The sequence below is a fragment of the Coturnix japonica genome, chromosome 4 (genome assembly GCF_001577835.2).
Source record: "Coturnix japonica isolate 7356 chromosome 4, Coturnix japonica 2.1, whole genome shotgun sequence".
NCBI lineage: Eukaryota > Metazoa > Chordata > Aves > Galliformes > Phasianidae > Coturnix > Coturnix japonica.
In genome coordinates, this window is record NC_029519.1 from 47970230 (window position 1) to 47998057 (window position 27828).

Below are 27828 nucleotides of genomic sequence, written 5' to 3' on the forward strand. Positions count from 1 at the left end.
ACATATTACAAACAATACTGACCCATATTATTAGAGTTTAATCACTGAAATGCAGTCTTGCTTGCTCTTCATTTCAAGTAGTAACACCTTACAATTACTTGCAGTAACTCGAGCACAGATGGTTAAATGCTCTGGAGGAAATTTCTTCTTGAAGTTGAAAAGCAAACAAAATTTGGACTGCGGTAAATTAAAAACTGGAAACACAGGACAGTTTTGTATTTTTCTGCAGCTTTTAAGAGTCCTGCATTTCCAAGGACATGAGCACTGTGGGCCTTTCTCCCTCAATTTTCATGTATAAACTACATTAGTATCAGTAAAACATCTGTAAAACCATCAAGTGAATCTTTCACATCTGCATACTCAAGAGACAAGGCCAGATGGACATTTATCTGTTCATCTCAGTTGCATCACCAAAGCTAGAGAAATCCAATGAGCAAAATCCCTCTACTATTTCTCTCCCCCACCAGAAACTGCTCTTCTAAGCTGTAATAAACTATAGGTGACAACTGCACAGACTGCATCAGAAGTATACCACGGTAGTTTATGTAAGATGACCTACATCCAACTACATAGATGCCATCTCAGTTATTTATCCTCTCCAAGCCATCCATCAAGTGGGATACTGTACCTTGCCCTGCACTGTAACAGGTGAGATGGTTCAGGTCATGGCAGAAGATGGTCTGTGAAATCAAACCACCAGCAGATGGTGAAACATGAATGTTCCTCCCTAGCCCACACTCCCGGCTGCACACTACCATCACCTCCCTCACACAGGCTCTGGCACTTTCTGTGACATCTTGGGGAAATGATTCGATACAATAAATCAAACAGAAACTAATGCGGAGGAAGGGAGTGAGAGAACAAACACATTTCTGCCAATTCAGCAAAAGAAACTATCTGGCCCTTCAGTGAACTCAGGGCTAGAAGTAATGCCAACTACAGCACAGCTGAAACTGGGTGGGGGGAAAGAGTAGAAGAGACCACCCCTTTTAGAAGCAGAGACTTGTTAGGTCAGCTGAAGCATCTAGCCAAAGGATTTTGGTCAGTCAGCACAGCAGGTGATGTTCAAGTACAACACTGAAGAAGTACAAATAAATAAATAAAAGAAATAAAGAGAAAATTTGCGTAGACCCAATAGACTTGAATACTTATTCCCCAGTGTCTAGAAACACCAAAAAATGATACGGCCTGCCAAAAAAACACACCAATGCCAGTCCCATCAGGTACAACCGTTGTTTCCCTAAAAGAGGGATACCAAGCACAAGCCGAGCTGCTGTGCCACCTAATTCCAGAGTCTGATGTATTTTGTCAGTACGCTTCAAAGTGGTAAGGATATCCTTTATCAGGAAACGACAGTCACAATCATAGAAATACACCACGCGCAGAATAGCAACAATACAACTAATAAAGCACATGGGTGCAGAAATGTTTCCAGAGGGACACTGAGCAGGCTGGGGATCAGAGTGGGTCACCTTGAGAGAAGGAATACCATACAATATTTCAGAACCATGAGCATCAGTATTTCACAGTGTACACATTCCAGTTGGAATCCTAGTGACTACTGTTTTATGAGATCTGATGAAGTCTCATCACAACAGGCAAGCTACAAGCTCCACAGTACGAGATCATTACTTGACATCATAACTACAAATGACTATACAGTCTACCTCCCAGTTTGCCCTTTCTCCTTTGAATTACTCAAGAAGTGTGGTTTCAAGCTCTAAAAGTCAAATATGAGTGATAATCTATGTACAGGATCACTCAACCAGAAGTGTACCGTGGTAGTTTGTGTAAGACGACCTCCACCCAACTTTGTAGACATCATCTCATTTACACTCTCGGACAAGCATATCAGCGTCCAGTCAAATTCTGACCCTACCCTGAGGAAACAAAACAAATACATAAGATAATAATCCTGAAATGGCATCAGCACTCCAGACAGTCACCCTTTAAATATTTTTATGGAGAAGCCAGGAGGCAGAAGAAGCAGATGGGAACTCTGGTTTACCCATATATTATCACAAAATGCATTTTGAGCTGCTTTAATCTGAAATGCATGGTCTCAAAAGGATATTATCAAAGTTATTCTTTCTGAAACAGAGTTTAAGTGTAATCTCATTACAGACTTTTGGGCTTCAAAAGTCATGCCATAAGCCTTTCAAATATCACTTAGTAAGGATACCCAATTCAGAGAACATGTGCAAGTATCCTTTTTCAGGAATAGGAATGAGCATCCTCAGGAAATCTTTTCTTTTGTTTCTTTTTGAATTGAATTATATTAAGGTTACCCAGTCCATACTGGTTTTAGTAGGTAATTACACTAAGCATGAAGCCGCTGACAGTCAAAAAGCTCCACTGTTTCCAGGGTCACTCATCAGTAGCACAAGATCACCTCCCTCGTACTTTGAAACAAGAGATGATGGCCAGTGATCTGAGAAAGAATGTTAAAAAATATTAATAATCAGCATATGAACTCAGTCTTCTTTTGGATAAACCATAAGTTATGGATGAATGCGTTGCTTCAGTTCTAACTGCTTAAACAAACGAGGAAACAGCAGAAAATGTTTTTCTAGGGAATAAAATGGAAGAAGAATGAGAACAAATTTTAGCTCGGGGAAAAGAAACCCAGAAAATAAACTCTCTTTTTATGAGTTTCACTTTAGCACATTAACAACTCTAAAAGCACAGAAACCACTGGATAATTACACTTTTAAGCTGCTTGCCATGTGTAATAAACTGAGGGAGATGAGTAGCTTACAGAAAAAAGATGTCCATGAAAAGATTAAGATTTAATTAATTAGTCTCTTGAGCTGGATTTTAAAAGATAACTAAATAGAATTTGGGCCCAAAACTGCAGGCCCCTGTCTTTCAGAAAATACAGCAGGTGTGGATATTCTGTGGACACTGACAAAGAGACGAGGGTATTACCGTGGGCTTTCCCTGTGACTGCTAATTCAACTGCCCAAACCAGAGCTTCACCCACACCTGACCATTCAGCAGTCGGTGCCCTTCACGCTGCTCTTGCTCTTGTTACAGAATGGAAGATAAACTTGAACATCTTTTTAAAATCTTTTGCAGTATACACCAAGCACGTATTAAGGGGGGAGGGAAAAGTGGGGAGAAAGGGGGGGGAAAAAGGAGAGAAATAGAGGAAAAAACCCACAGCTTTTAATTTGATTAACTACAATTCAGCTTCTTTGACTATCCACAGAAACTGTATATTTAAAAAAACAAACAAACTCACATTACTAAAAAGTTTAAAATGCTTTTAAACTTATCTCAACCACAAGATAAACTTTTTCTCATAACCAGCTGCACAGTTTTCAAGCTTTCATTAGGAGCTGCCAGATCTGATTTGCTTGATGAACGATTCCGGAATACGAGGCTCCATTTTATCAAGCTGAAAAATATCCAGAAGTCTTCATCACATCTTCACCAAACATTAGACTTGCGTAGCTGAAGAGTTTTACTGAAAGACTTAATCTACCCACCTAAGGGGATTTCACAAGAATCCACATTTCTGTGACTATCTCCATGATTTGGCCATATGCTGCCAAAATACTAAGTATTATCTGTATTTGCCGTTCTGCTCTGTTGGACATGAGTTGGGCTTCCTTTATTTTTTGCTGTGAAAATGAATATTTAAGTACTGTATAAGCACTCCTGATCTGTGAAGCCCGTTAAAACAGTGATGGGCTAAATCCTGCCCTCTAGTGTACCTGCAGACGGCTGTGCCCTGAAAACCTTCCACTCCTCAACCAGCCTTATCTACATGAGGCAGAAAGCAAATGGGAGACGGGACAATTCACATCTTGCATTTGCCTCCCTCCACCTTCAAGGAGCCTCCACTACTTAGCCACACAGCTCTGGGGCAGGTAAGATGCACTAAAATCAGAGTATGAAGATTAGCATGCACAATAACAGAACAGAGAATAGCCATCCCTTAGCAGCACGCTTGTCCCAGTGTGCCCAGTTAACATAAGCCGTCTGCCTCTCACTTGATTACTTTACCTCATGGGACCGTGCAGGAAACATGACAGTACTTTTATGACAAAGTAAGCCAAGGGCATAAATGAAACATTCTCAGCATTTGGGTTTTTTTGTTGTTTGTCTTTTTGCACGTGGGCTATGGTACCCCATTCCTTAAATCCAGCTGCGTGTGGGAAGAATTTCTGTATTGATCGCGTTGCAAAGAATCAGCATTTGACAAAACAGTCAAGGTCTGTGCAGCAGATCAAAGGTAATGCCAAATGAGCCCGTTTCCATGGAGACTTCAGTAGAAGCAATAAATTCTGACATTCTGTGCCATATTTCCTATAAACAAATAGATAAATAAATAGTCTCTCACTTACTGCTAGGATTTGGAACAGGATGCCCTGTTAACAGTTCTGGCCACATCAGTGGGAGACCGAAATGGGAGAGGAGATGTTCTGAGTCCTAAATAACTTACACACACAGTTACACAAAACTAAGCAGCAGGTTCTGAACCGTTACACTGAAATGTTTCTTGATGTTCACCGAAATCTTTGTTTCTGACAATCACAGTTAGCTTTCTTCCATTACCACAATGAGATTTTTATCTTCTTGACAAAGCTGGTCAGCTCTAAAGTCGGCATACACTTAAACACACTCCTTTAAAAACTTTTAGAGCACAATCGTTGAATTTCATTTGCATCGTGTGTAATATCTAAGAAGTACTTATGAAAGAAACTTTCTTAAGAAAAAATGTTCCTGGACCAGCATTACCCTACTTTACATTTCCCTCAGATCTTTCTGGAAAGGCAGCCAGTTACTGGGCAAAAAGAAGGTATTTCAGACATCTGCGGGGTTGATGGAGCTCACACTATTGACTTCCTTCTGAGTGACAGACTAGAGTCTCATCACTTCATTAACAAGCAGACAAAAACAGCTCTGGATCCCCTCAGATGCCTTGTTTTATGCTCATGATGAAATAAGGCAGCTTAAAAAATTATGGAAATATACAAATGCCAACCATTTCTCAGTGAGGGAAGCTGAAGGGAAAACAGCTGTGCTATTGGGTATTCTCTAAAACATATGGATACATGTTCCTTTTCCATTCCCCTTGCTTTTCCCTTTCACCAGCACTGTAGTCTCTTTGAGACAAACACCTCCTGAGAGCTTCTGAAAGCCCTTCCAAAAAGACTGGGTTCTTGGTACTTTTCCCACAACATAAACCAAAAGCTGTTGATCAACAACAAGACGCGGTTTTTTGTTTTGCTCTGAGCAACAAAACTCTAAGAAAGCCTCTTCTGTTGTTTTGTTTGTCTGAAATGTACCTCATGGAGGGAAAAAAAACAACCTCAACAGCAATCCCTAGGGTGTGTCCAAAGGGGCACTCTGCTGATGTCAATGCACGCACGCATTATGTGGCAATATTGGCCATTTCAGATGTATTGTCCAGCTTTTTTACTACATGAATCATAAGGGTCCGCTCCTCCAGCGCACAGGGCATGAACTTCCATTCCTTCATTTCACTGACGACACAATTATGAATAAACCATAGTGAATGGGATGAGTGTGAAACAATCAAAACGCCTGACACCGAGACATAAACCAGACCGTATACTTCTAACAAGCTGTCATTAGTACTCAAGGCAGAACAGAGGAGGCAAAAGAAGGACACAGATAATAGAAATGTGTTTATAGCATAAGTATTAGACTTTGGTCCGAAACATACAGAGAGCGCCATTCACCTTCTAAAATACAAACTTCCTTCAAAAGTGAATGTATAATTAGAATCACAAGATATCCCAAGTTGGAAGGGACCCATGAGGATCATCAAGTCCAACTCCTGGTTCCACATAGGACCAACCAAAAAAAAAACCTAATTGATAAGAATAGCAGCTCCCACAACAACCTCTCCTAACTGCCCTATAGTTAGTTTTCTAACCCAAATTCTCTGCAACCATTATATTTATTTTTTTTCAAAACTATCTTACAAAACCTTTTATTTAACCCATTAGAAACCTTCAGTGCTTGAGGTGTGCATTTTCTTTGTTAATTTTTTAAGTCTTTTCACAGTGTCCAGGATTTATGGCACTTCTTCACCAGCTGTCACACCAACGTGACCTGCCAGGCATACCACAGGATTTCAGAGGGACTTCCCTCGAGCAGCACTCACCAGGTCAGAGTTGAACACTGTGCATAGCTGCGCTGACTGATGTATTTACAATGAAAATGGCAGAGATGTGACCCACGTAATGTCTCAGCAAAACGCCTTGCTGACGCTTTGAGCGCTGACTTCTCCCTTTTCTCTGCTTCTGAGAACTGAGAGCTTCCAGGAAAAAGAAAAAAAGAAGAAGAAAAAACAAAAAAAAGAGCTGTCTGATATCAAGGAGAGGAGGAGGGAGTGAGACTCAGAGTGAGTGCACAGCCTGACACCAGGGGAAGCGGGAGCAGCCTACAGAGGGTGGGCTCACCCCATATCTGCCCTCATCCCAGCCCATCAGCTGTACCTAGAAAGGAAAACAGCCTTCCAAGGGAAGGGTACAGAATGGAATCAGTACAGCAGTATCAATACTGGAAAGATTTTCACCTGTAATTCACCAGTAGGAAAGCAGCATTCATCAATTCTACTATCAGTAAGGCTTAACAGGAAAAGGAAGCACATATTAGAAAGACACAAGAACGCAGAACTAGAATTACTATGGCAGAACATTAAATAATAAAAAAAGAAGGGGTAACAAAGGCAAGCCCTACCATGAACAAGAAGGACAGCATTCAGGGCAGCCCGGTGAGCACAGAGCAGCATACAGGCTCATGGCTCTTTTCAGCACACAAGGCTGAAATGCTGTGTGAGGTGAAGACCCAAGAGCAGCATCCAAGACCTGGCTTCAACATCCAATACATCTGAGTTGTCATCTCCCTCTGTGTCACATTTCCAGTAAATCCCCAGAGCTACTTCTAGGCATAAGATGACCTATTTTGTGAACCAATTATACTAATTTCCTGTAAGAATTTCCACATTTCCCAAACACAAAAGGCTAAAGAAAGCTGAAGCCATTACTGTACTTGTTCCAGCACAGACCTGATGCAGACCTCTGGCTGGTAGGTAGGTGGTAAACCAGCACCACGCTTTAGGCACAGACCTTTGAGAAGTCCAGGCCCAATGATTGACCCTGTTGTTCTGGCAGCAAATGTATTTTGTTACTACTCATGCAAACACTGAGTACATTTCCCTTTAAAACTGTATCTGAGAAAGAGAGAAACGCAGACATACCAGCTGCAGACCAAACGCTTCCTAGCTGTTTCTAGGAGTATCAGTTGGTCTAATAAACTTTCCCTACACACATTCTATTCCACCAGCATCTTCACCCCAGCTGATGCCAAACGGTTCTACCAAAGGATCATGAAGTTGCACACCCTCAGAGTGAAACCCAACGTGGCAACACTTATTTGCGAACACTCTGTTGCAATGCTTCTTAGGAATCCTAAGAGGAGGTTTTTCTGCAGACCGTGAACATCCTCAACTGGAACAGAGTAGGAAGAGCGAGAACTTTTTGTCACTTTTCTGTGCCCATGCACCACTCTGGTCTCTATCGCTCACACCATGGTCCCACCTGTACAACTGTCACAGGGAGGGCAGCTTGGAGCCAGGCAAAGGATCACAGTAATGTATTTCACCTGCTTGCTGCTCTGCAGGTGGGGCACTGCCTGCTCAGGGTGCTCAGACTGTCAGCCTGACAGATAACCAGCAAATCCTTATACCTACTGCAAAGGAAACAGGCATTTCAAAGACTTGATACCACATAAACAAGACCTGAGGGCTGACATGGAGCACTGGCCTTCGGAGCAGCCCCAGCACTGCCAGCAGCCTGCCCTGCTTGCTCAGGGTCTCCTCGGGACATGGCACCAGCGGACAGGCAGCTGCTGAGGAACCACGGGATGCAGCTGCACCTTGCGTGCCCATATCACATTCAATCATGAATCACACCATCCACAGTTTTCAACCAGTGATACTCTCTGACCAATCTAAGCCCCGTTTCCTTTAACAATTACACCTCTGTTCCTGACTACTGTAATAATAAGAATACCTTTACTTGTGAGAACGTGCACCAGAAAACACCAGCTTCCTGCTACCTATGGCCAGCTGGCCCCAAAAGCCAGGAGCTAAGTGCCACTGCACCCACTCGAGGGCCACGCAAACTAGTTTTGACACTTGTAGGCGCGTAGGCAAACCCCGTGCACCTGGCGAGCCCTGGGGCACAGCGGGACGAATGCGGGGAGGCTGGGAACAGCCGACCCGGGACGCGGCAGCGGCGTCCGTGCAGCTCCGGGCACCGACCGACGCGCGGCACGGGCAGGGACCGGCCGGGTCACTCACTGTGCGGATCGCTCTTCTCGCGGACGCCGTCCACCCTGCCGTCGGGGTTGATGCGCAGGAAGAAGCCGCCGTTCTTGCAGTAGAGCCGCTTGGGGTCCTTGAAGTGCCCGGGAGGAAAGGCGCCGCCGCCCCCGTCGTCGGGCAGCGCCGGCAGCGTGGTGATGCTCCCCGCCGCCCCCGCCGCCATGCGCCGGGCCCCGGCGGTTCCCCGCCGTCCCGGGCCCCCGCCGGCCGCCGTCGCCAGCCCCGGGCGGGCTCGCCCCCTGCCGCGGCCGTCCAGCCTCGCCTCGGCCTGGCCCCCGCTCGGTTCCCGGCCCCTCGCGGCGCGGCCCGGCCCGGGAGCTGCGCAACGCCGCTGCCGGGATGGAGGCAGGAGGGCGGCGGGCAGGACGCGGCAGCTGCGGGCTCCCCGCGGCACCGGGCTGCCCCCGCCCCCGCCCGCCCCGCTCCACTCCGCGCCCGGGGGCCGGCCCGGGGGCGGGGGCCGCTGTCTGCCGGGGCACCGGGCGGGGGCACCGGGATGGCGGGGCCGCTTCGGCGGTAGCGGGATGATGGGGCGAGGGAGAGAGGGCGGGCCGCGGGTCGGGCGGCGTTTCCCTTGGCTTTTAACGGAGAGTTAAATCGGACAGAGTTAATACGCGGTCGCTGTATTAAACTGCTTAAGAGCGAGATAATAAAACTTGTACGGCGCTGTTCAAATCCACACTGTGGCCGCTATTTCATCACTGAGACAAACTCGCTCCGCTCCATTCAGTGGCAAACTGAGCACCTGTTACCTCCAAAAGCAACACAAGAAAGCTGGAGGGGCCCTCTAGCAGCCCCACCGCTGTATCTAACCCCAATATACACGTCCTTTACCGTCCTACACCTCCCACGTCGGGGGGCAGACACCTCTGCACACACTTGCTCTGCACAGAGACTATTTCTGCAACAGCCAGCAGCAGCACACCCACACCTGTGCCCGGGGAAGCTGGGAGAGCCTTCCTGGTTCCAAGGCAGCACAGGAGCCCTGGTCCTATCCCAACCCATACAGCAGCACCGGTCTTGGCATTCTGCAGAGCCAACATGCTGCAGCCCATACTCAGACATGAACACAAACGCAATACACATTGTCCAGCCTACACTATTTATGATAGTATTTTGCTAGCCCAGAGTAGTTTTGCTGCTGGTCAGTGTTCCCCCAGCTCTCACAAGCCGTAAGCTGCACAGCCACTTCTGATGTTTTCTGCTGATTTTCTGTGAGATCTGAATGCTATCACAGAACCCAAGAGTTTTACAGCCTCAGCCAACGGCAGAGGTGCTCCTGGTTTCCCCTTGCTATTCTTTTGCAACAGAAGCTGCATTCAGGATTGTTATTTTTTTTTTGTCAACACAATGTAGACTCTTCCGACATCCTCTCTTTCTCAGAAGGGGAATTATTCACACAGGCGAAGGGAAAGTGGGAAAAGGTATCATTCTTAAACTTACAAGAAGCTTTAACAAAATAGACAACACAACCACTTTTCTAAAGAGCGAACATTCATAGATTTGCTTACCCATGGCTGATACTCTGTCATCAGGCCGTACACACTCCCACAGCACTCCACCATAGGGGCTGAGGGATGGCACAGGTTGGGCAGAAGGGGACATCCTGGGAGCACCCAAAGCAGCACATCTCAGCTGTATGGAAGCCTGGATGCATGTTTTACAAGGGAGAGCCCTGATATATTCCAGATGCATCTGTAAAGAAGAATGGTAGAGACCAGCTCAGCAGTGCTAGGACGGCTCACCATTAATCAGCTCAAATCCCCTGCCAAGTGATCCTTTTAACAACTTGTGCGGCTCTAAGTGACTACAATGTATGGGGCTTAAGAGCTCTTCAGAACCTTGGTACTGGGACTTAGAGCTGTGTGACATCAGAGCTAAATGGAAGGTCATGTTCTCTCTGGAGTTTGTACTCACCTCAAGATCTGTCCCACTACTCTTTTGAATATAAATATTTTTTCATTTCTCATCTTCAAATAGAGAACGTGCCAGTTTTTACTTTCTCCACACTATTTTCTCCTGCACTCCAACCTTGTACTATGGTCATTAATATTCCTCTTAACATTGACTAAAACTCTTTTGGCAGCGGTACTTTCCTTTCTTGTGGCCTTGACCATATTATCCCCACCACCACCCTTCCTTGGCTCAGATCTGGTGCACAATTACACCCGTACAGCAACTTCCCCTCCACCCAAGCCATTAATTATCCCTGTTTTCAACCCCCTTTACTCACATTCTCATGGCTGGCTTAAAACATAGCCCACGTTGGAATGCCTTGAGCCCTACCTTCCTTCTACTTAAAAAGCAAATCTTAAAGCCCTACCCTCTAGCCTGTTCCACTTATCTAAATTGTCTACCTTTTTTGTGCTTGTCTTGCATTGTTTTGTAAGCAGCTAGATTTTTAATTGTATACCTCTTAGAGAGAAAAACCTGCTTTGTCTGGCACTGCTCTCATGCTTGTGGGTCATAGTGAATGTGAGGTGCCCTTAACGCACATCCAAACATGGCTTTTATTCTGTATTATAATGCTTGAATTTTCAGGAGACTCTCAGTGGCATCGTTCTCAGAACACCTAAAACCAAAACAAACAACAAAACAAAAGAATTTAAGTGATATGTTTAGCCTGCTCACTAGGAAGGAAAAAAAAAAAAAAAAAAAACTAAAATGAAAGCCTGAAAAATGTAAGACTGATTTTTGACAAAATCCCCATCATCTTCTCTTTTTTAATTCTGAATCCAACATGCAGGACTGAGGTCTACGCCTTTGCCAGACTTCCCAGCAGATACTACCGCAAATCCTACCATACCACAATCCCAAGAAATTTCAGCCCCCTTTCTACGTCCTTCAGTCTGCTGGGACCGTGTCTGCACATTGTGCTGGTCACACAAATCAAAAGGCTGCAGATGACCTTTGAGAAGTGTGTTAAATTAACCTGGGAAAGATCTGATTGACCTTAAAATTAAACCAAACAACAAAAAAGCCCACACTTTTATAAAAAAAATTCAAACTACTGGAAAGTAACAGGACATGTGGACACCTCAGCTCAACTACCTTCCCACCATTAAGACATACCAGCACATGGCTTGCATCAGCAGAGCAGCAGGAAATGCCTTCAAGTATTAGAGATATATTACTGCGTAACTTTAAATATGCTTCTTTCCTTCAATGTCTGAGCACGAGTTTAAGAATTCAGTAGGAATTTATCCCCCATAACACTCAATTCCTTCCGCATCCACAGCTGATATTTCTATTGTGAGTCAAAACGTACATTCTCAGGAGTTTATCCAAATGCTTCGTCTGTTTTGTATGACGGAAGCACACAACCGCAGATCCCCCTCTCACAGACTGAATTTGTCTTCTAGGTGTTCGTTGCAATAAAATGCAGCCAAATTTTTTGCTCTCCTACTATTTTAAGTGCAGTTTATTTCAAAAGGTTCCTGTATTTTAAGTATTGATTCATATTATTCATTGCCTGAGAAAGTCCTCTTGCACAGATATATTTTTTCTGTGCAACTTAAGCTCAGCTTTTCATTTACGTTTCTGATGAAAGCTCAGCTTTTCATTTACATTTCTGATGACGTTATGACACTATTCAGTAACATCTGTTCTTAAACAGAGGTTTATTTTTTCCTTCTTCATCTTTTTTTCCCTCCCTGGTACAAATGAATTCATATCTCCTCCCTGATATAAACCTCTTACAGTCTCCGTTCCATTTCAGAAGAATACTTTTGTCCTGTAAAGCACCAGGGGACACTTGCTATGCCTTTCTAAAAGGAAATTTTCCAAATATACACTTAGTTCAAATACAACCACATATGGCCAAAGCTTTGTTTTGGGTTGTCTTTACAAACGGTTGATGTTGGAAATATAGCAGGCCAAGATGGCTGAAGATAAGAGGACTAACAAACCGATGAGGCTTAAATTGGAAGTAAATCAAGTTTGTGGTGGTCCAGAATGATTGCACTTGGAAAAAGAACTAGACTGTCTAGAAGCAGTGATAGCTGTTGCAGATGTAAGAATAAAGTAGCAACCTCAAGCAAGAAATCATGTTCTAGAATTAAATATTATAGAGGCTGGAGTTCAGAATCAGCAAAATTATCACTCACCCTCTAGTGTATATGCAATGCATCTAGGATCTCTGTACCCATGTTACATATAGTAATACAAATAGGTCAGCAAAATTATTCCAGGAAAAACAAGAGAGCAAAAATAAATTTAAAGTCAAGACTGAGAATATGCAAGAGAAAAAAAAAAAATACAATTTTTAAAAACACTCTGAAATCAAACTTGATTAACTCAAAGAATATGAGTTCACATTGGATTCCAAGGAAACCCACATTCATTAAGGTAAGAAAATCCTTAGTAGGGGCAATCCTAAATGCACTTCTTTCTCACAGCACTACATTACAACCTTATATCATTGTTTAGACATTCATCGTTGCTGATCTCATGTCACTGGAAAGGCAGGGGCTGGCAGGTCTCTGGTCCAGCTGCACTTCCTATCTCCACTATAGCGATGGCTGAGCTGCCTGAGCACCAGCTCTAAATCAAGGCAGTTTAATGGTAAGTTGGTAGTCTTGCCACTTGTCCCAAAGCAGCTGTCTCAGCTTATTTCACAGGCATGTTAGTTTCATTATATCACTACAACACTGAAGTGCCTGGAGACACAAAGAGATTATAAGGAGATTTCCTCGCACAGCAAGGGGAAAATCAGCACTTGTTAGGCAGGTACAGAAATACAGCCACCATCTGCATTATTTTCTTTGGTTTAGGCATTTAAGAAACCCATCTGAACAGAACACACAAACATTTAAGAAGCATATCTTCATATAAAAACAGAATAATTGAAGTTGGAAAGGACCTCTGCAGATCCTCTGGTCCAACCACCCTGCTCAATCAAGGCCGTTTATATCTAAGTTGCAACAATTCTACTTGCAACAGTTCTAAATATTTTCAGTGTAAAGGCTTTCACAACTACTCTGAAACTACTCTGGGAAAACATGTCAACCTCAGAGCATTACACAGCCTAACAAGCCATCAGGAAATAATAGAAGATCTACAGCTGATTCTTTTTCCCGTTGTAACTTATTCTCTTGCCTTACAAGGTTCCTAAGATTCAAAACTTCCATATAGGCTAATTCTGCGGCAAGTCAAATCATCCAAAGGACTGCATATATAAAAATACAGCTGTAGGTAGGGCACATGTTCTTCCTGTTCACTAGCGTGTTGTAGTAGAAGGTCAGACTGACTTCAGGAGGAATACAGAAGAAGGACTATTCCCAAGGAACAGGAGTTACTGCATTATGCAGCTTTTGTCACTTCGCATTTAAGAGCGAGGAGAGATGAGATCAGTGAGACGTTACAAAATAAACAGTGTTATTCTACTATATCATGGATTTATTTTCTACCACTTGCTCAACTGAAATCTTGTTCTGCGTTACCTCTGTAGAACACATTAGCTGGCAGGTTGAAAACATCTAGAACAAAGAAAACAAAACCCCAAATCTCTCTCTTGGTAACAATCTGTACTCACTGATAGTATTCCAGGAGGCATGTCACAACAACTCACCAGTTTGTTTTCTCTTTGTTTCAGGGCTGTTTCCATGGATCCCCAAACCTAGGCCCCTCTGCAGGGCTCCCAGAGCACAGCGCCACACAGCAGCAGGTCACAGATCAAGCATCACACACAGAACACAAACAGAATTCCAGTAGTACAGTCAACATGTTAAATCTATAGCAAATATAGTTCAGGATAATAGCACACTAGTATTTGGGGAAAGACAGACAGGCCCTGGAACACTATTAGAAGTGCAAAGATATCAGGCAGTCTCATTCGGCATTAGCTTTTAGTTCTAGCAAGGGAGAAATATCCCAAACAAGTTTGAGAAACGATTCAACGCTGGGATGGATGTAATTATTACTATTCCACCACACCCCAATTCACCCATCCACACAATGGCTATCTTAGGTGAGAAGCTTTTTGGAACTCTCCCTTTCGTCAGCTATACAATCATTCCTACATGCCTGTAAGTTTAACATTATCACATATGAACCTACACCTCTCCCAGTATCTGAAGTTACAAGTACTGTAAGTGCATCTTAAGCCAACTGGCTCTTGTGAAACCTTGTTTGTTTCTTGGAGAGAAGCTCAGAGCATTTCTTTGTGGCTGTTTAAAACACTGTAATCTTCTGTCCGCAGGCCAAAACAGAATTCGTTTCCTGCCAAAAATAAATGACTTTCCTAATACTGTTCAGGCTATTACCTCAAACCTGGCTCACAATAGTTAACTTCCAGCCATCTGGGAGGTTAAATTACTCCGTGATGTGTCCATTTCTTTGCAGAGGCAATATGAATTACATGAGAATCATATTTAGTCCATGTTCATTTCTCCCTGATGCCTGAATTAGCCCTCTTGTTATACTAAACTTATCAAGCACAACACTCAATGGAAATACTGTGAAAATGTGGCCATCTTTGAGAACAAACTGAACAGCAAAAAGAGCCTCTATGTTGCACATACATCCTATCCTAGCAATATTAAATTGATGTGAAAATGGATTGTGCTTCTTCATCTCTAACAGAGCTTCCATGTAAAGATATTGCTGTTTAAAGACAAGACAGCAGATAATCTGCAAAGTGTCAGAAGAAGAACCTGCTATACTTTACTAGTTTTGTGTTGTTTTGCTCTGAAGAAGCTGTATTTCCTGGCCAAAGAACCACCAGCGAATGATGAGGAATTTTACTCCAACTTTACTGTGGCTGGACAGCTACCAACCTTGTCTTGTTTAAATGCCAATTGTGTCGTTCCAGTCATTTCACAGTTAAGATGGCATTTGGGAAAATTCTTCAGATCCCTGTAACACCTCAAAAATATGCAAGAAAAGCTAGCTTTGCCTTAAAAAGAAAGCAGCAGGTGCAAACTCCAAGCAACAGAGACAGAGAGGTGAAAAGTAGGAGTCACATGACATTACCATTCTGAATCTTTTGTGTGACACCTGGTCTGTTAGTGTTGTTAATCTGCCCTAACCTATAACTCACAAACACTCTATTGGCACCCAAAGTTAGTTATCAGCTTATAATGCAGAGGAAGCTGGGCTCACTAGCTTTGCCATAGGCCACAGTTACATGACATCAAAAGTAAAGGGTTTTCTCCCACTGTACTGAGCAACAGTAGTAGGGGTCAACATATGCATGCCAGCAGTGTATTTCACAGTCTTACAACAGCAGCCAAATGGAAAGGCTCTGTAATCCTCTGGAGACCCAGGAATAAAAAACTAGGAAGACACTGAAATAGGCACAGACTTGTCTTCCTTTCTTTTCTCTGATCCACCCTCCACCTCCAGCCTGTCTCATCTCCTCATCCTTTGTCCCCACCCTGTTCCTTTCCCATCCTCTGCTTTCAGTCGCAGGTTTCTAGCCTGTTTCTAAATCTTTCCTCAGCAGACCATGCCAAGCTCTGTCTTCTGGACTACTTTTCCTTTGCATCTCACTGTGGCTCCTAGCCATCTGCTCCATAGCTAGGTTTCCTTTCCCAATTTCTTCTTAATTCCCGCTTCTGTTCTTGAAGTTCAAAGCCTAAGTTCTCATTTTCCAGCCAATCCTTGTAATTCTGTAGCCAATGTTTTTAAATAAACTTTTCCCCTCCTTTATCTTAACAATGTTCCTCCTCCTGATAGTTCCCAACTCCCTATATTTCACTCTCCCTGCATGTTGGAAGCCCCCAGTCCCATCTGATTGGGCATCGCTATTGCCTGCCTAGGTAGTATACATTGTTTACAACAGTTTTACCAGCTGTAAAATAGGGCTAACGTTACTGATCTAACTCAGAAGGTAGCACTGGACAGTTCACAGCAGGCTCTGGTGGGAGCCCTGCTCCTCAGGCCACCCTGCTGCACATCTCTCTCAGCTCAAACCAGCCCTGGGGACCAGACACCACTCCACACCACCATGTCACTTTGGGCCCACTGTCCTCAGAATTTGCAAGTTAGGGTTCAGAGAAAAAGGGAGGCTGGTTTGGTCACCTTCCTTTCAGCTATTTCCCAGCCCTTTAATACAGAAGTTCTAATTGAAGTCATTCTGAAGCATCTGGACCAGTTTAAGAATTACATATTAAAAAAAAAAAAAAAAAAGTCAGTCACAAGGCTTCCTCTAAGACTCTGTGAAACAAAGTGAAGCTTTAACTGTTCAGTTTCAAATGTATGTGAACCCCAGTCCAACAAAAGAGGTAGCAAAACTGAAATCATTTTAAAGCACGTACACCTCTTACTTCAAAACCCTTCCTTCTTCAAGAAGATACTACTGCATAGAATTCTCAGCAACTGCAGCCAGTGCTGATGATTCCTTTAATTGTGTTATACATTTTTCATGTCAGTTTCTCCTAATATGAAGTTTGGCTTCTCTTTTACTAATTTCTTATCCATTGTTGCATTTCGTACTGTTGATGTTGGAATACAAACAAACAGGACACTCACCTCCGAGGTATTAGTCTCTTCTTATGACATCAGTGTGTAGGCTGTGTAAAAATCAAGGCATCTGTTAGTCACTCGCACCATCTGTGTGGGCTTGTAGAAAGGAAGATGTAATCTCTCATATGGTTTTATACAAAACAGCAACAATCCATATTCAGCTGCGCAGATTAAATGGATCCCTGGAGGAGCTTCAGCCTGCCAGAGCGTGTGCTTGTGGGTGTCAGTTGTTGGGGGTCAACTCTTCAAAACACAGTGATGAAAAACTTCTTGTTTGTCCAGAAAATAAATTTGAGGGTGGTGGCGGTCAGTTTCACAGACTACAGTTTGTTAGCCAAACTATGCCGGCATTAAGTAGCATTTAAACATTTCAGGGCCAAAATCCTTTCTCAGTTCTACTGACGTAAGAAAATTTGCTCTGGGATGATCTGAATACAAGGAAGGAGAAAGTGATGATATCATTCCTAGTAGGTTTTGTCTTCCTGGGTCTATCTGAAGCTAGCGCTATGCAGTTCCTCACAGCAGGGAAGGCAGAGCTTACTGTGTAAAGAGAAAGTTAGCAGGTCTACGTAAGTCTCACTGAATAGAAAAAGCAAACAGAGGGAAGACAAGAAATGCACAGGACATACCCCCAGGCTCACCTGTTTGTCTGGAATTTAAGATAACATTCTTTTTTGACTCACACACTTCAAATAGCACCTCTGGAAGCCTATGAGGCATTATTAGTCACTGAACAATGCTTCTCCTTTCTTCTTTATATATTGCAAGCTACTTTTATGGACTTTTTCTTTTATAACATAAAAAAACTTTTATATTTATTTTCAGATTAAGAATATAGTTTATTACTAAACAAACTTGTTTCTCTGCTAGTGTTTTTGTATTAGTGGCTAGTTTCAAGACACTTGACAATCTCTGCTTTGTGTCTGTGTCATCACCCTGCATGTTCAAGTACAGCTTGAACACACACACACACACACACATATATATTTGGTCTTGTCAGGTCACAATTTAGAAACTTTAGATCAAGATTCTCCAAAATCCCATATTTTTCCCCACCACTTCAGCTGCTTTTTTTCCAGAGAACAGCACTGTAAGCTAGAACTGTGCTTGGAAACATCCTGAAGCTTTCTTCTGCAAGGATTTTTGCAGAGGAACAGTCCCAAAGAGGGGGATGTTACAGGGACCATCTCCACAGTCCCGGTAAACTCACCAGGGACACAGATGAACACAAATAATCTTTCCAGCTGTGGCTGCAGAATGGAGAACACAACAGAGAAGCAGAGAACCACGATCTCTAAGAAACAAAAGATTCTGCAATTGCGAGAGAAGAGGAATGTAGTTTGTCTTCTTACCCCAAGAGTTGACAGTAAGGCAGGAGTCAGGTTTCTACAGCGTTAGACAGTAAAAAAAACACAAGGTGAACCTGCTGAATACAGCCCAAGAGCATTTTGTTACTAAAGCCAGAAAAGAACCTTTTTCTTGTGTGTTTTGTTTTGTTTTGTTTTCCTGTGGGCACTAAAGTCAACCTCATTTCTTATTTTGCTGCATCTAACAGCAGGTGCCCTTGTTGCCTGGTTTCTAGAATAGTCCTCCCAGCTCCATGAAGGCAAACAGATGAGACAGTTAAAAGAAACATAAAAAACCTCTCAGGAGCTAGATATAGCAGAGAGGGAAAACATATATGGGAAGAAGTGGAATATAAGGAATATATAAGGAATGCGTTGCTGCCAATGAGCCTATAGCCACTAAAAGGCTCAATATAACATCAGATTCATCATTTAATCAGAAAATTAGGTTAGGTTACAGAGGTTAGTCTAATAAAATCTGTGATTACATTAAACTAACAGTTCAACTGGTATTTTGAACTAATTTGTTCCGTGTTTAAAGCCATGCAACCAAGCGTTACGTGACAGATGTACACAATCAACAAATGTTCTGATGGGTAAACTGGATCTATTCAGGAGAAATAATCTAAATCTAAAGCCTTTTTTCAGTCTTATGAGACAGCTATAATTAAATTCACTTCATTGGAGTGGTTAGTTTGATGACAAGACTCTTTAAAGTAAAATCTTTTCTGTTATTCTTCCTTAAACTTTTATGTTCAACACTCTGAGCATTACTTTCAAAGCTGCTTTCCATTTTGCTCAGTTTTTTAAACATTCCATTCCCAGACAACAGCTTCCATGGTCCTCAAGTTAAGCATCTAAAACTATAGTGTTGAGATGCACCTCAGTCCAGCTCCTTTAAAGATCTACTCGTTCTTTCAGTTCTTCTGAACTCTACCAATTCATCATGGAAGCAACTGGTTCTAAGACATTTCTGTCAGTTCTTAGTCCTGACCCTATCCATCACATATGTGTAACAGCTTGGTCCTAGGACAGCAAAGAGAACTGAATAATTATATGGAAATATTTCATCAGCATTTCTTTCATATAAGAAAGCAATTGCACTTAGCAGATAGATGTAATTTTTCAGAAGAATAAAAAAAGAGGCCCCTGAAATGTTACGAAGTTGTGAGGAAGTGCTCCATTGCTGCCACATGTACAAATCACAATGTCCTTGTAAAAGTACAGGTACAAAAACTGTATTATTGTGCTACATGTGAGGTGGTGACAAAAATTAGTAGTTTTGATTGTTAAAATTAATAAAGCAGGCTGCCATCATTCCTATATGCATCCACCAAAATAGATCAGTCTTTTTAGGTCAACTTTATGTAAGGCTTTATATATATATATATATATATATATATATATACACACACACACAAATTATGATGTTTGGATTAGTACCATGTGGGATAATTAGAAACACAATTATATTACCACTCAGACACAAGGCTTTTTTTTCCCAGTATGGTTACACACAAGAAAGACAAACAATGCACTGAGATGAAGAGACTGGAACAAACTGTATGCGATTAACTTAGCTGACTAAATGGAATTGGTCAGAGTTCAAATGAGTATAAACAAACTACATTTGCTTACCTCGTGTCTGAATTTGATCTATTGGCTTGAGCAAATTAAAAGCAATAGTACTGGGATCAATTTAGCTGTAATTCCTGCTCCACGGTAGTTAACTTGACTGTTGTTGATTTCAAGTCCGCAGAAGATTAAGCTAGGAACAGTCAAGAATTTCCTCACTTTTAAAAGCATTGTCTCCAATTAGAGACTTAATTCATGAGAAGAGAAAAATATCCACTTTTTACAGACACTGTACCTATTATTGGCCCTTCTGCAGATACAGCCGCCTTTAGCATGGGAGAAGTAGCATGCTATGGGTTAAAGATGTAGGTAGCCATAACACCTTTCCTTCAATCTCCCTTTGGTACATTATTACCTTGCTAATTAACAGTTCCCAAGGGTTAGGGAAAGAAGACATTTTTTATTCCAGGGATTATGGCTAAAGCCCACGGAGAGCACAAACAAGCAAAAGCCTTTTGGTACACCCAGTTTCCTCCCTCAGACAGACAGACATCATTCTCTTAGATGAGACATAACCCATCAATCCACAAAACAAAACAAAATCTAAAAGGCAACAACAATTAGTTCACTGCAAATGTTAGCCAGTTTATGTAATATCCTTTTACTCAGCATTTTGTATTCACTTCAGGGTGAAAAATCTCAATAAACTGTCACTGGGGAATTTAAAGTAGGGGAAGTCAGTTGGACTCATAGTCTTTCTCCAGTCATGGCTATTGTTGGCTGCTTGATAGTCTATGTTACATCAGGGTTACTTCACTACTAGTGAGTAAGGAGACCTTTATTTCATTAGAATCAGCAACGCAATCAGTGTTAACATGCTTTAATTGTTATTAACAGCAGCTGTCATTTTAAGTTGACTAAGCACAAAAGCTCTGTGCTGCTGCTGTTGACATTATTCCATGAGGCACACAGAAGAGTCAACCCCAGAACCTAGTCTGCCCACAGCATCATTTTACACATGGCAAAGGACCAGAAAGTACAGACTGAATGATAGCAGTACTATGACTTGCTGCTTTAATGCACCTAGGAATTAAAGGAAGAGCTGAGTGTATGGAGATAATCATGCTGAACATAAATAATAACAATTCTTCCCCAGAGAGCATTTTAGTAAAAAACAAAATATGATGATGATTATACTTGCTTTACCTCAAAACAGGACTAAGAACCTTGCCTGATCAGTCAAGAAATAGAACCTTTGTACCTAAAACATGATGCTCTTCTACTATATATATAGTAGAATATATATATTTAAATACTCATTCCAGAGCTCAATTCCTCTGTTCCTTCCAGGAAAGCAAGCAGCAGCCAGCTGTTATGAATGCTGCACCTTTTTTTAAATATGACAAAAAGTAGAAGAAAATAGAAGAAATTTCAGTTAACTAGCTTAAAACTGGAAAAAATATGACACAAAGCTTACAAGGAACAACAGATAACAGAATTCTGAAATTAAATCATATTTTTCATGGCATTAAAATAAGAAAAAAATTAAGATTAAAGTTCCAAAACAAAACAGACATTCACAATGTAATACTTGTTACTTCTACAATGACGTCATAAGAGAAAACCTACCCAGCAAGCACAAAAACTCAGAAATTACTAAGTATCCTTCTACAGAAATTGTTTATCACAGACACCCTTACTGATTTAGAATATCCATAGAAAATTCAAATCATTAGTCTTCCTTTAACAGCCACTGGTTTACACTCCTATTTGAGGCTCCTAATTCAGTTGTCCTTACTCAAAAGTTCTTAATAATTTACTATATGTTCAAGATTATATATAGTGTGGACTTTCCTCTAAAAGCCAGAGGTGTGTGTAGAAAATAAAATTAAAAAAATAAAAATCTGGTTTCCATGGAAGAAAGTGCTCTGCAATAATCTTACACATAATGTCAGCATCCATTTCATTTATTTACAAGATCTGAGATCTTTTCATGGCTTTTCTTTTTCAGTAACTAAAGTTTCCATCCGTTGCTCTTGCTCCTCATGGAAATACAACAGTAAATGATCATAAAAATTGTTACAAAGAATGGTATATACCATTTTCCAGAACAGAAGGCACATTTCCATATGTCATAATCATAGAATATAATGAAATGCCATCATGCAGTGTCTCTAAAAATACTGAGAATGCCAGAACCGCAGTAAATTCCCCTGAATTCTGCAAAAGTCTCCTTTGACTGAAATATGGAGCCAATAAGGAGCCAATGCCTGGGGAAATGGACCCTCCAAGACCATGCAGACACCACAGACCTTTGAGTACATAGGGGAATGGCTGCTGATTTCTAAAATTGAAGTTAATGTGTTTCTCTGCTACAAATAAGTGGAGGCCTGGTGGATTTCTGTTTTGCTTTCGACTCAGAATTTGTTTTATTTAGGGATGTTTAATTTATAATTATATCATGATGGCTGAATGCTTAGTTGTGTTATGGCCCCCTGCCCAGAGAACCTAATTGTTGCAGCTTTTAATTTTTCCATGTTTCACAGATGGTTTGTATTTGCATTTTGCTTTGTTTCCCCTCCACACACCCCCACACCCCTTCCTTTAAATATTAACTATAAGATTTAAAAATGAAACAAGAAGTTTTATGCTTTGAGAGGTTACTTACCTGCACAGTTTATTGTGGAACCGAGCTGCTTCAGATTAATAAAATTCACTAAATACAGGTCTAAACATTAGCAACATGTAAGGTCTTCAGAATTAGACCAGCCATAACAAATATCAAATGTAATTGCAGTGTCTAGGAAACTTCTCATAAGAAATAGCTATTTAATGTTAGTCTGCTATAGCACAGTGGAAATTTTCTGCCTCAGAGGTACCTGTAAGGCAACAAGTAGACTTATTCGCTAAATTTCAGTGACCTACTTCAAGGAATGGGGTGTAAGCTTGCTGGTTAACAACAGATAGACTGCCGGAAAAATAGAAAAACAGGAACAGTGATCTTCTCCCTGAAAAGGAAGAGCTAGCAAACATCCTTCCCCAGAGTAGCTCTTTCTGAGATTGCCCAGTCTCAAGGCAGTTCTCTGTACGGTATCCTGACATTCCCACAGACAATCCAATTGGCTTGAAAAAAAGCCCCAAAAATCCAATGGTCCCCACAGGTGCCCCAAGTACCACCAGTAGTCACCAGCAGTCAATCTCTGGCAATAATATATATATATATTTTAATTATGCTAATATAAGACAAAAAATACACACATTAAAAGAAAACAAAACCAAAACAAACACCCAAGAAACATTAAAAAAAAACAAAACCATAACATTCTATATCCTGAATTGTATGTTACTTCACTTAACACATACACATTAACTCCATTTTTTTAAGTGAATCTTCTTCTACAAGACTGATTAAAAACTGCAAGTAGCCCAAGTTCTTCACAGAAGCAAATACTGAGATCTTGATCCTAAATATCTCACATTTGAGCATGTTCAGGGATTTGGCCTGAAGTCCTTCATTTTCCTGCCGATCTCAAGTATGAATCACAGTGGAGTTCATTTTCTGATCTCTTGCAGACATTCTCACAAGACTTATAAGCAGAATATAAAGGGGATTTTAAGAAAATTACTTAGAAGAATTTCTGGAGTCGGCACGTCCAAAAGGATTTAAGAGGCTAAATGAGATCACAAGGCCATCATCTTTATATGAGCCCTTTCTTTCCACGCACGTTTTGGAGGCCTGGGAAAAATTTTCTCTTGCCTAGATTTCGAATACAGAAAACCACTCCTGTGGAGACAACCTCTGCTTTAGAAGATATGCTTTGTTTGACTGTCTTGTCATTAAGGAACACAATATTATTATCTAATAAAAGACAGTGACACTGTAAGGAAATCCAAGAATAAATCCTATATCACTTGTGATTCCTTCCCAGTAAGTTAAATTTCAGCAGGACTTTTGCTATTGTTCTCAATGGACTGTGACAAGAAACTCCATGATTCCAAGCCAAATAAAAATGAGTAAATAAGTGTCTTGGAGCCACAAAGAATCCTTCTTAGGCTGCTGGCAACAGCACAGCTTACAAAATTAGCCTCTGTTTGTGACGTTCAAACACATGGGTGTCACCCAGGTGGAAGAGATGACACATTAAACAACAGTCAGTCTCTGACTCTCTCATTGACCCCCAAAAAAATGACAAGGCCAGGTTGGATGGAGCCCTGGTCAGCCTGGTCTAGTGGACGGTAGCCCTGCCCATGGCAAGGGATTGGAGCTGGATGACCTTCAAGGTCCCCTCCAACCTAAGCCACTCTATGATTCTATATTTAAGGAAGAAATTACTGTCATTTGCTATGCAGATTATGCAAGTCATCCCACATCCATTTAGAGATGAGAACAGACTGCGTGATACAGGGGTTTTAACTACAATCATTTACCCAGTGGGGATTATGGAAAGGTAAATTGGTGGCAAAACTCCCACACAAAATAAAGTCATTCTGATTTGTCTCAAAAACAGATGTCTTGTTGCATAAACGAGAGGAGGTAAGATTCTAACTGGTGCCATTAAAAACAATAAAAACAACATAAATCACAACGAAGACATGAAATGTGGTGAAAGAAAAGAAACAGGCCAAAGTTACATCAGAAGCTCTACTGTACTTTAAGAAGAGAAATCAACAGACCAATGCACATGGGCTTAAGGGAAGTAGATTTAGAATGGCTACATGCTCACAGGAGGATACTCCTGTTTTACAGGGGTCCCCACAGTTCTGAGATGGACATACAGCATGAGATTATCAGGCCATTTATCCAATTACTAATGGAACAGCACAGAATACTTTGCTGAGTGAAGTCTCTTACTGGGTCAGACCCCGGCCTTTAAGGCTGCTCTGGGGAATTGAGCCATCCCAGTATGCTGACAGCTTGGCTCCTGGGGATGAAAAATCACACACAGGAGAAACTCGTCCCCACACTGACAGTATTAAGAGACAATCTGCTGTACAGTACGTACAAGTCTTAAAGGATATGTGGAATTTTAAGCAAGGCTGAATCAGCTCAGCTAGAACCAGATTTAAACTCAGTGAAATTCCTGAGATGTCAAGCCAGGTAACTTCAAGTCTATTTTTTCCCCTCAAGAAATTTGCTTCTTGTTTTGTTTTTAAGATAAAAGTATTCAATAAAGCAGGTTGGTTTCCATCTATTCAGGATCCTTGCTGAAAGAAATGAGTTTGTAAACAAGGGAAGCAAAACATGGTATGAATTCATCGTAGAGGAAGCATAATTAAGAACACGTTATTTTTACAGGCCACAGTAAAAACCTTCAACAGCTAGAAACATTTGCTGTTTTCCAAAGCTTGAGTATTTCAAAAACTGTTTTTCATCCAGTATCACAAGAAGGAAATAACCAAAACCAAAATAATGTCTCACGGATTTTATTTTACGTATGAATCAACTAGTCTAAAAAAAAAAATAAATTAAAAAAATATTACCTTCTTTAACTGGAAGCATGGGAGAGTTCAAGGATACAGTATGTATTTTTAAAGAAAAGCCTAATACACATGTTTGGAAAGGAAAGGGACAAGACTTAGCTCCTGGCAGTATTTGCAGACATCCACAGACATTTTGAATAGAGGTATTCTTCTGGGGGCTTTCACCTTGTCTGAAGGTTTTGTACTTATTCCAGGTCTTACGCTGTTTATTACATTTTGAAAAGTCAAGTTATTCTTTCCTACTGCACTGCAAACTAGAACATGACTCCTGCTAATTCTGGGGACTCGAGCAAACAGAGAAAAGGAGCCAGACGCAGATGAAAGCATAATTCTAAAAAAGTAATTTATGTTTTCATTCGGAAAGGGGAAAAAAAAATTGAAAGACCAAAATCAGACAGAAGGGGGTAAGGATCTTCCTCAAACCTGAAGCAAAAGAGTCAACTAAAGCCAGTTAATTTTCTTCTCGCAATACTAAAAGCGTTGCCATCTGAAATGCCTGTCCCTGCACTGCATCACATCAGCGGCACAGAAACATGCAGAGGGCAGCTTTCTATGCTTTTGTCACACCACAACTAACAGAGATCCAACTCCGAAGATCAGTATTAAAGCCACAAATAAAGAGATCTTATGTAAAGTAAGTAATCACAGATTACAGGGAATTCTTCCAAGGAGATATTGGAAAAAAAAAAAAAAAAATCAGTGAAACTCGGAAAAAAAAAACCAACACCAAAAGGACCAAATAACCCACAAACAGTGCAGTCTCAGTTCATTTCCATATGATTTAAAAAGACGACATTCATTCCACCCTGCCAGTATGCCAGTTTGTATGTAGAGGAGCCATTCTGCTCAGCCGAGTTTGCACTGTATGCTACATGACTACTGGTAGCTCTCCTTGGCACTCAGTAACCACAGAGGTTTAATCTTCATGCTATATCCCAAAAAAGAGCTGCTGTGTTCCTCGTCAGGGTTTATTACTACCCTCCAACAATTATTTTGTCCTAGATATAAAACTTACAGAAACCAACTGTGTGAATTCTGCATGGCCAAACAGTGCAGGAGGCTTTTAGACAAATTCCATCAGCTTTATCAGGTTTGAAAAGTCATCAAGAAAATATCTTTCAAGGTGAAAAAGACAGATCTTCAACGGCATTTAAGCTTCATTAATTACTATATCAATTCTGGCTTATATTCATTATCCAGGGCCTCATTCTGTTAGGCAGTATATGAAAAGAACTAAGTTTTTTCTCTACAGAAGTCTGCAGCCTAAGGGATAAGAAACAGATTGACAGAGCTGAATACAACTGCCTCCAAAGCCGATCTCTCTAAGTGACCCTGCAGTAGAAGTGCTTTCACCACTAAGGATGCTGAGCTCTTACTCCGCATTAAATTATTCAGCGGAAAGAATGGTTTGACCTACTGCATCTCTGAAGCTTTTTTTCCCTCCAGGTCATCATTAAGTACTCAATTTCTATTGCTATTAGAGCTTACTAGAGGTTCATCACAGAAAGAGTTCATGCAGCCCCTGATTCTACACTTCTTTCCAATACCGATCAAAAAGTTGCTCTTTTCCAGCATTCACAAGAATGGGAAAAGACAATCATGATTTTAAATTATCTGTTTCTTAGGGACTGAGCATTCCCAAAGCAACAGAAACTTTACCAATGTTCCTGATGAGAGAGGGATTGGTTCCTGTATTACTTTACAACCAAAGTATTATTCCCCTTTCCCCTTCAGCCTCCTGACAATAGCAGCAGCACGAGAACATCTCATCACGCAAGCACATCAGCAAAAGCATCTGTTAATTCTCATACAAGAAGTGAATTGGTGGTAGAGGCTCATAGCAACAAATAAAACAGAAAGAAAACAGATTAACTGGCCTTCCAAAGGAAAATCCAATTAATAACAAGTCCTATTTTGTATTGTTAACTGAGGTAGTTGGGCATGAACATTTGAAAGAATAGAATGTTACACACAGTTGCATATGCTCACTATGACTTTCCTCTCTTCCAGTCAAGAAAGAATGTGTGTATATATCTATAAGTAACATACATTAATTTCTACTTAGGATTTAAGAAAATTAATCCACCTAGTTGTAGTGGAAGACGATAAAATCCTTCCTTACTTATTGCCCCCATACACAAACAAGTGGCTTACATTAAGTTACTTGGAGCATGCATCCTGGCCTTGAAGCTCCTCTCTTTTTATGTAGTTTCATTGGTCTTAGGAATGGTTATGAGAATAAACTGGAAAGCAGAAGGTCCTCTCAAATCTCTGTTTGATAACAGCCCCTGGAATCCATCACTGGAGCTGAAATTTAAGAAGGATTCTTGCATTAGCCACAGAAACTCCATGTATTCTAATTAGTGATCCGATACTTGGCAATTCTGTGGATTTATTTATAGCAAAGCTTTGAAATGTCAAATACTTTAACAATACAGGCTAGAATAATAGCCTAACCAGGATCAATTTTTTATAATTAATTGCCTAGTATTTCAGATAAACAGAGATAAATTTGGTATCCAGTCAAATTCTCTTACAGTCATTTGAATCTGAGCTTCCTGGCTTCTGGCAGCCATCAACTTACCATCACAG

The 27828-nt window shown here is 41.3% G+C and overlaps 1 protein-coding gene across 3 annotated transcripts in view; it reads right to left on the bottom strand.

Annotated features, from left to right (window-relative positions):
• The window catches only part of FGF2 (fibroblast growth factor 2), a 32700-nt gene extending 14925 nt beyond the window's left edge, over positions 1–17775 (bottom strand). The window contains exons 1-3 of one of the 3 annotated variants that reach the window (XM_015861871.2): positions 16841–17775; positions 10782–10940; positions 9880–10063 (exon numbers count right to left, since the gene is read on the bottom strand). In XM_015861871.2, the coding sequence (XP_015717357.1) occupies positions 9880–10063 (184 nt within the window). In that variant the 5' untranslated portion in view covers positions 10782–10940; positions 16841–17775. Of the gene's footprint in view, positions 1–8344; positions 8624–9879; positions 10189–10781; positions 10941–16840 lie in introns of those variants that run through there. The other 2 variants (XM_015861872.2, XM_015861870.2) reach the window with 2 other exon arrangements.
• Between the last annotated feature and the right edge of the window lie 10053 nt (positions 17776–27828).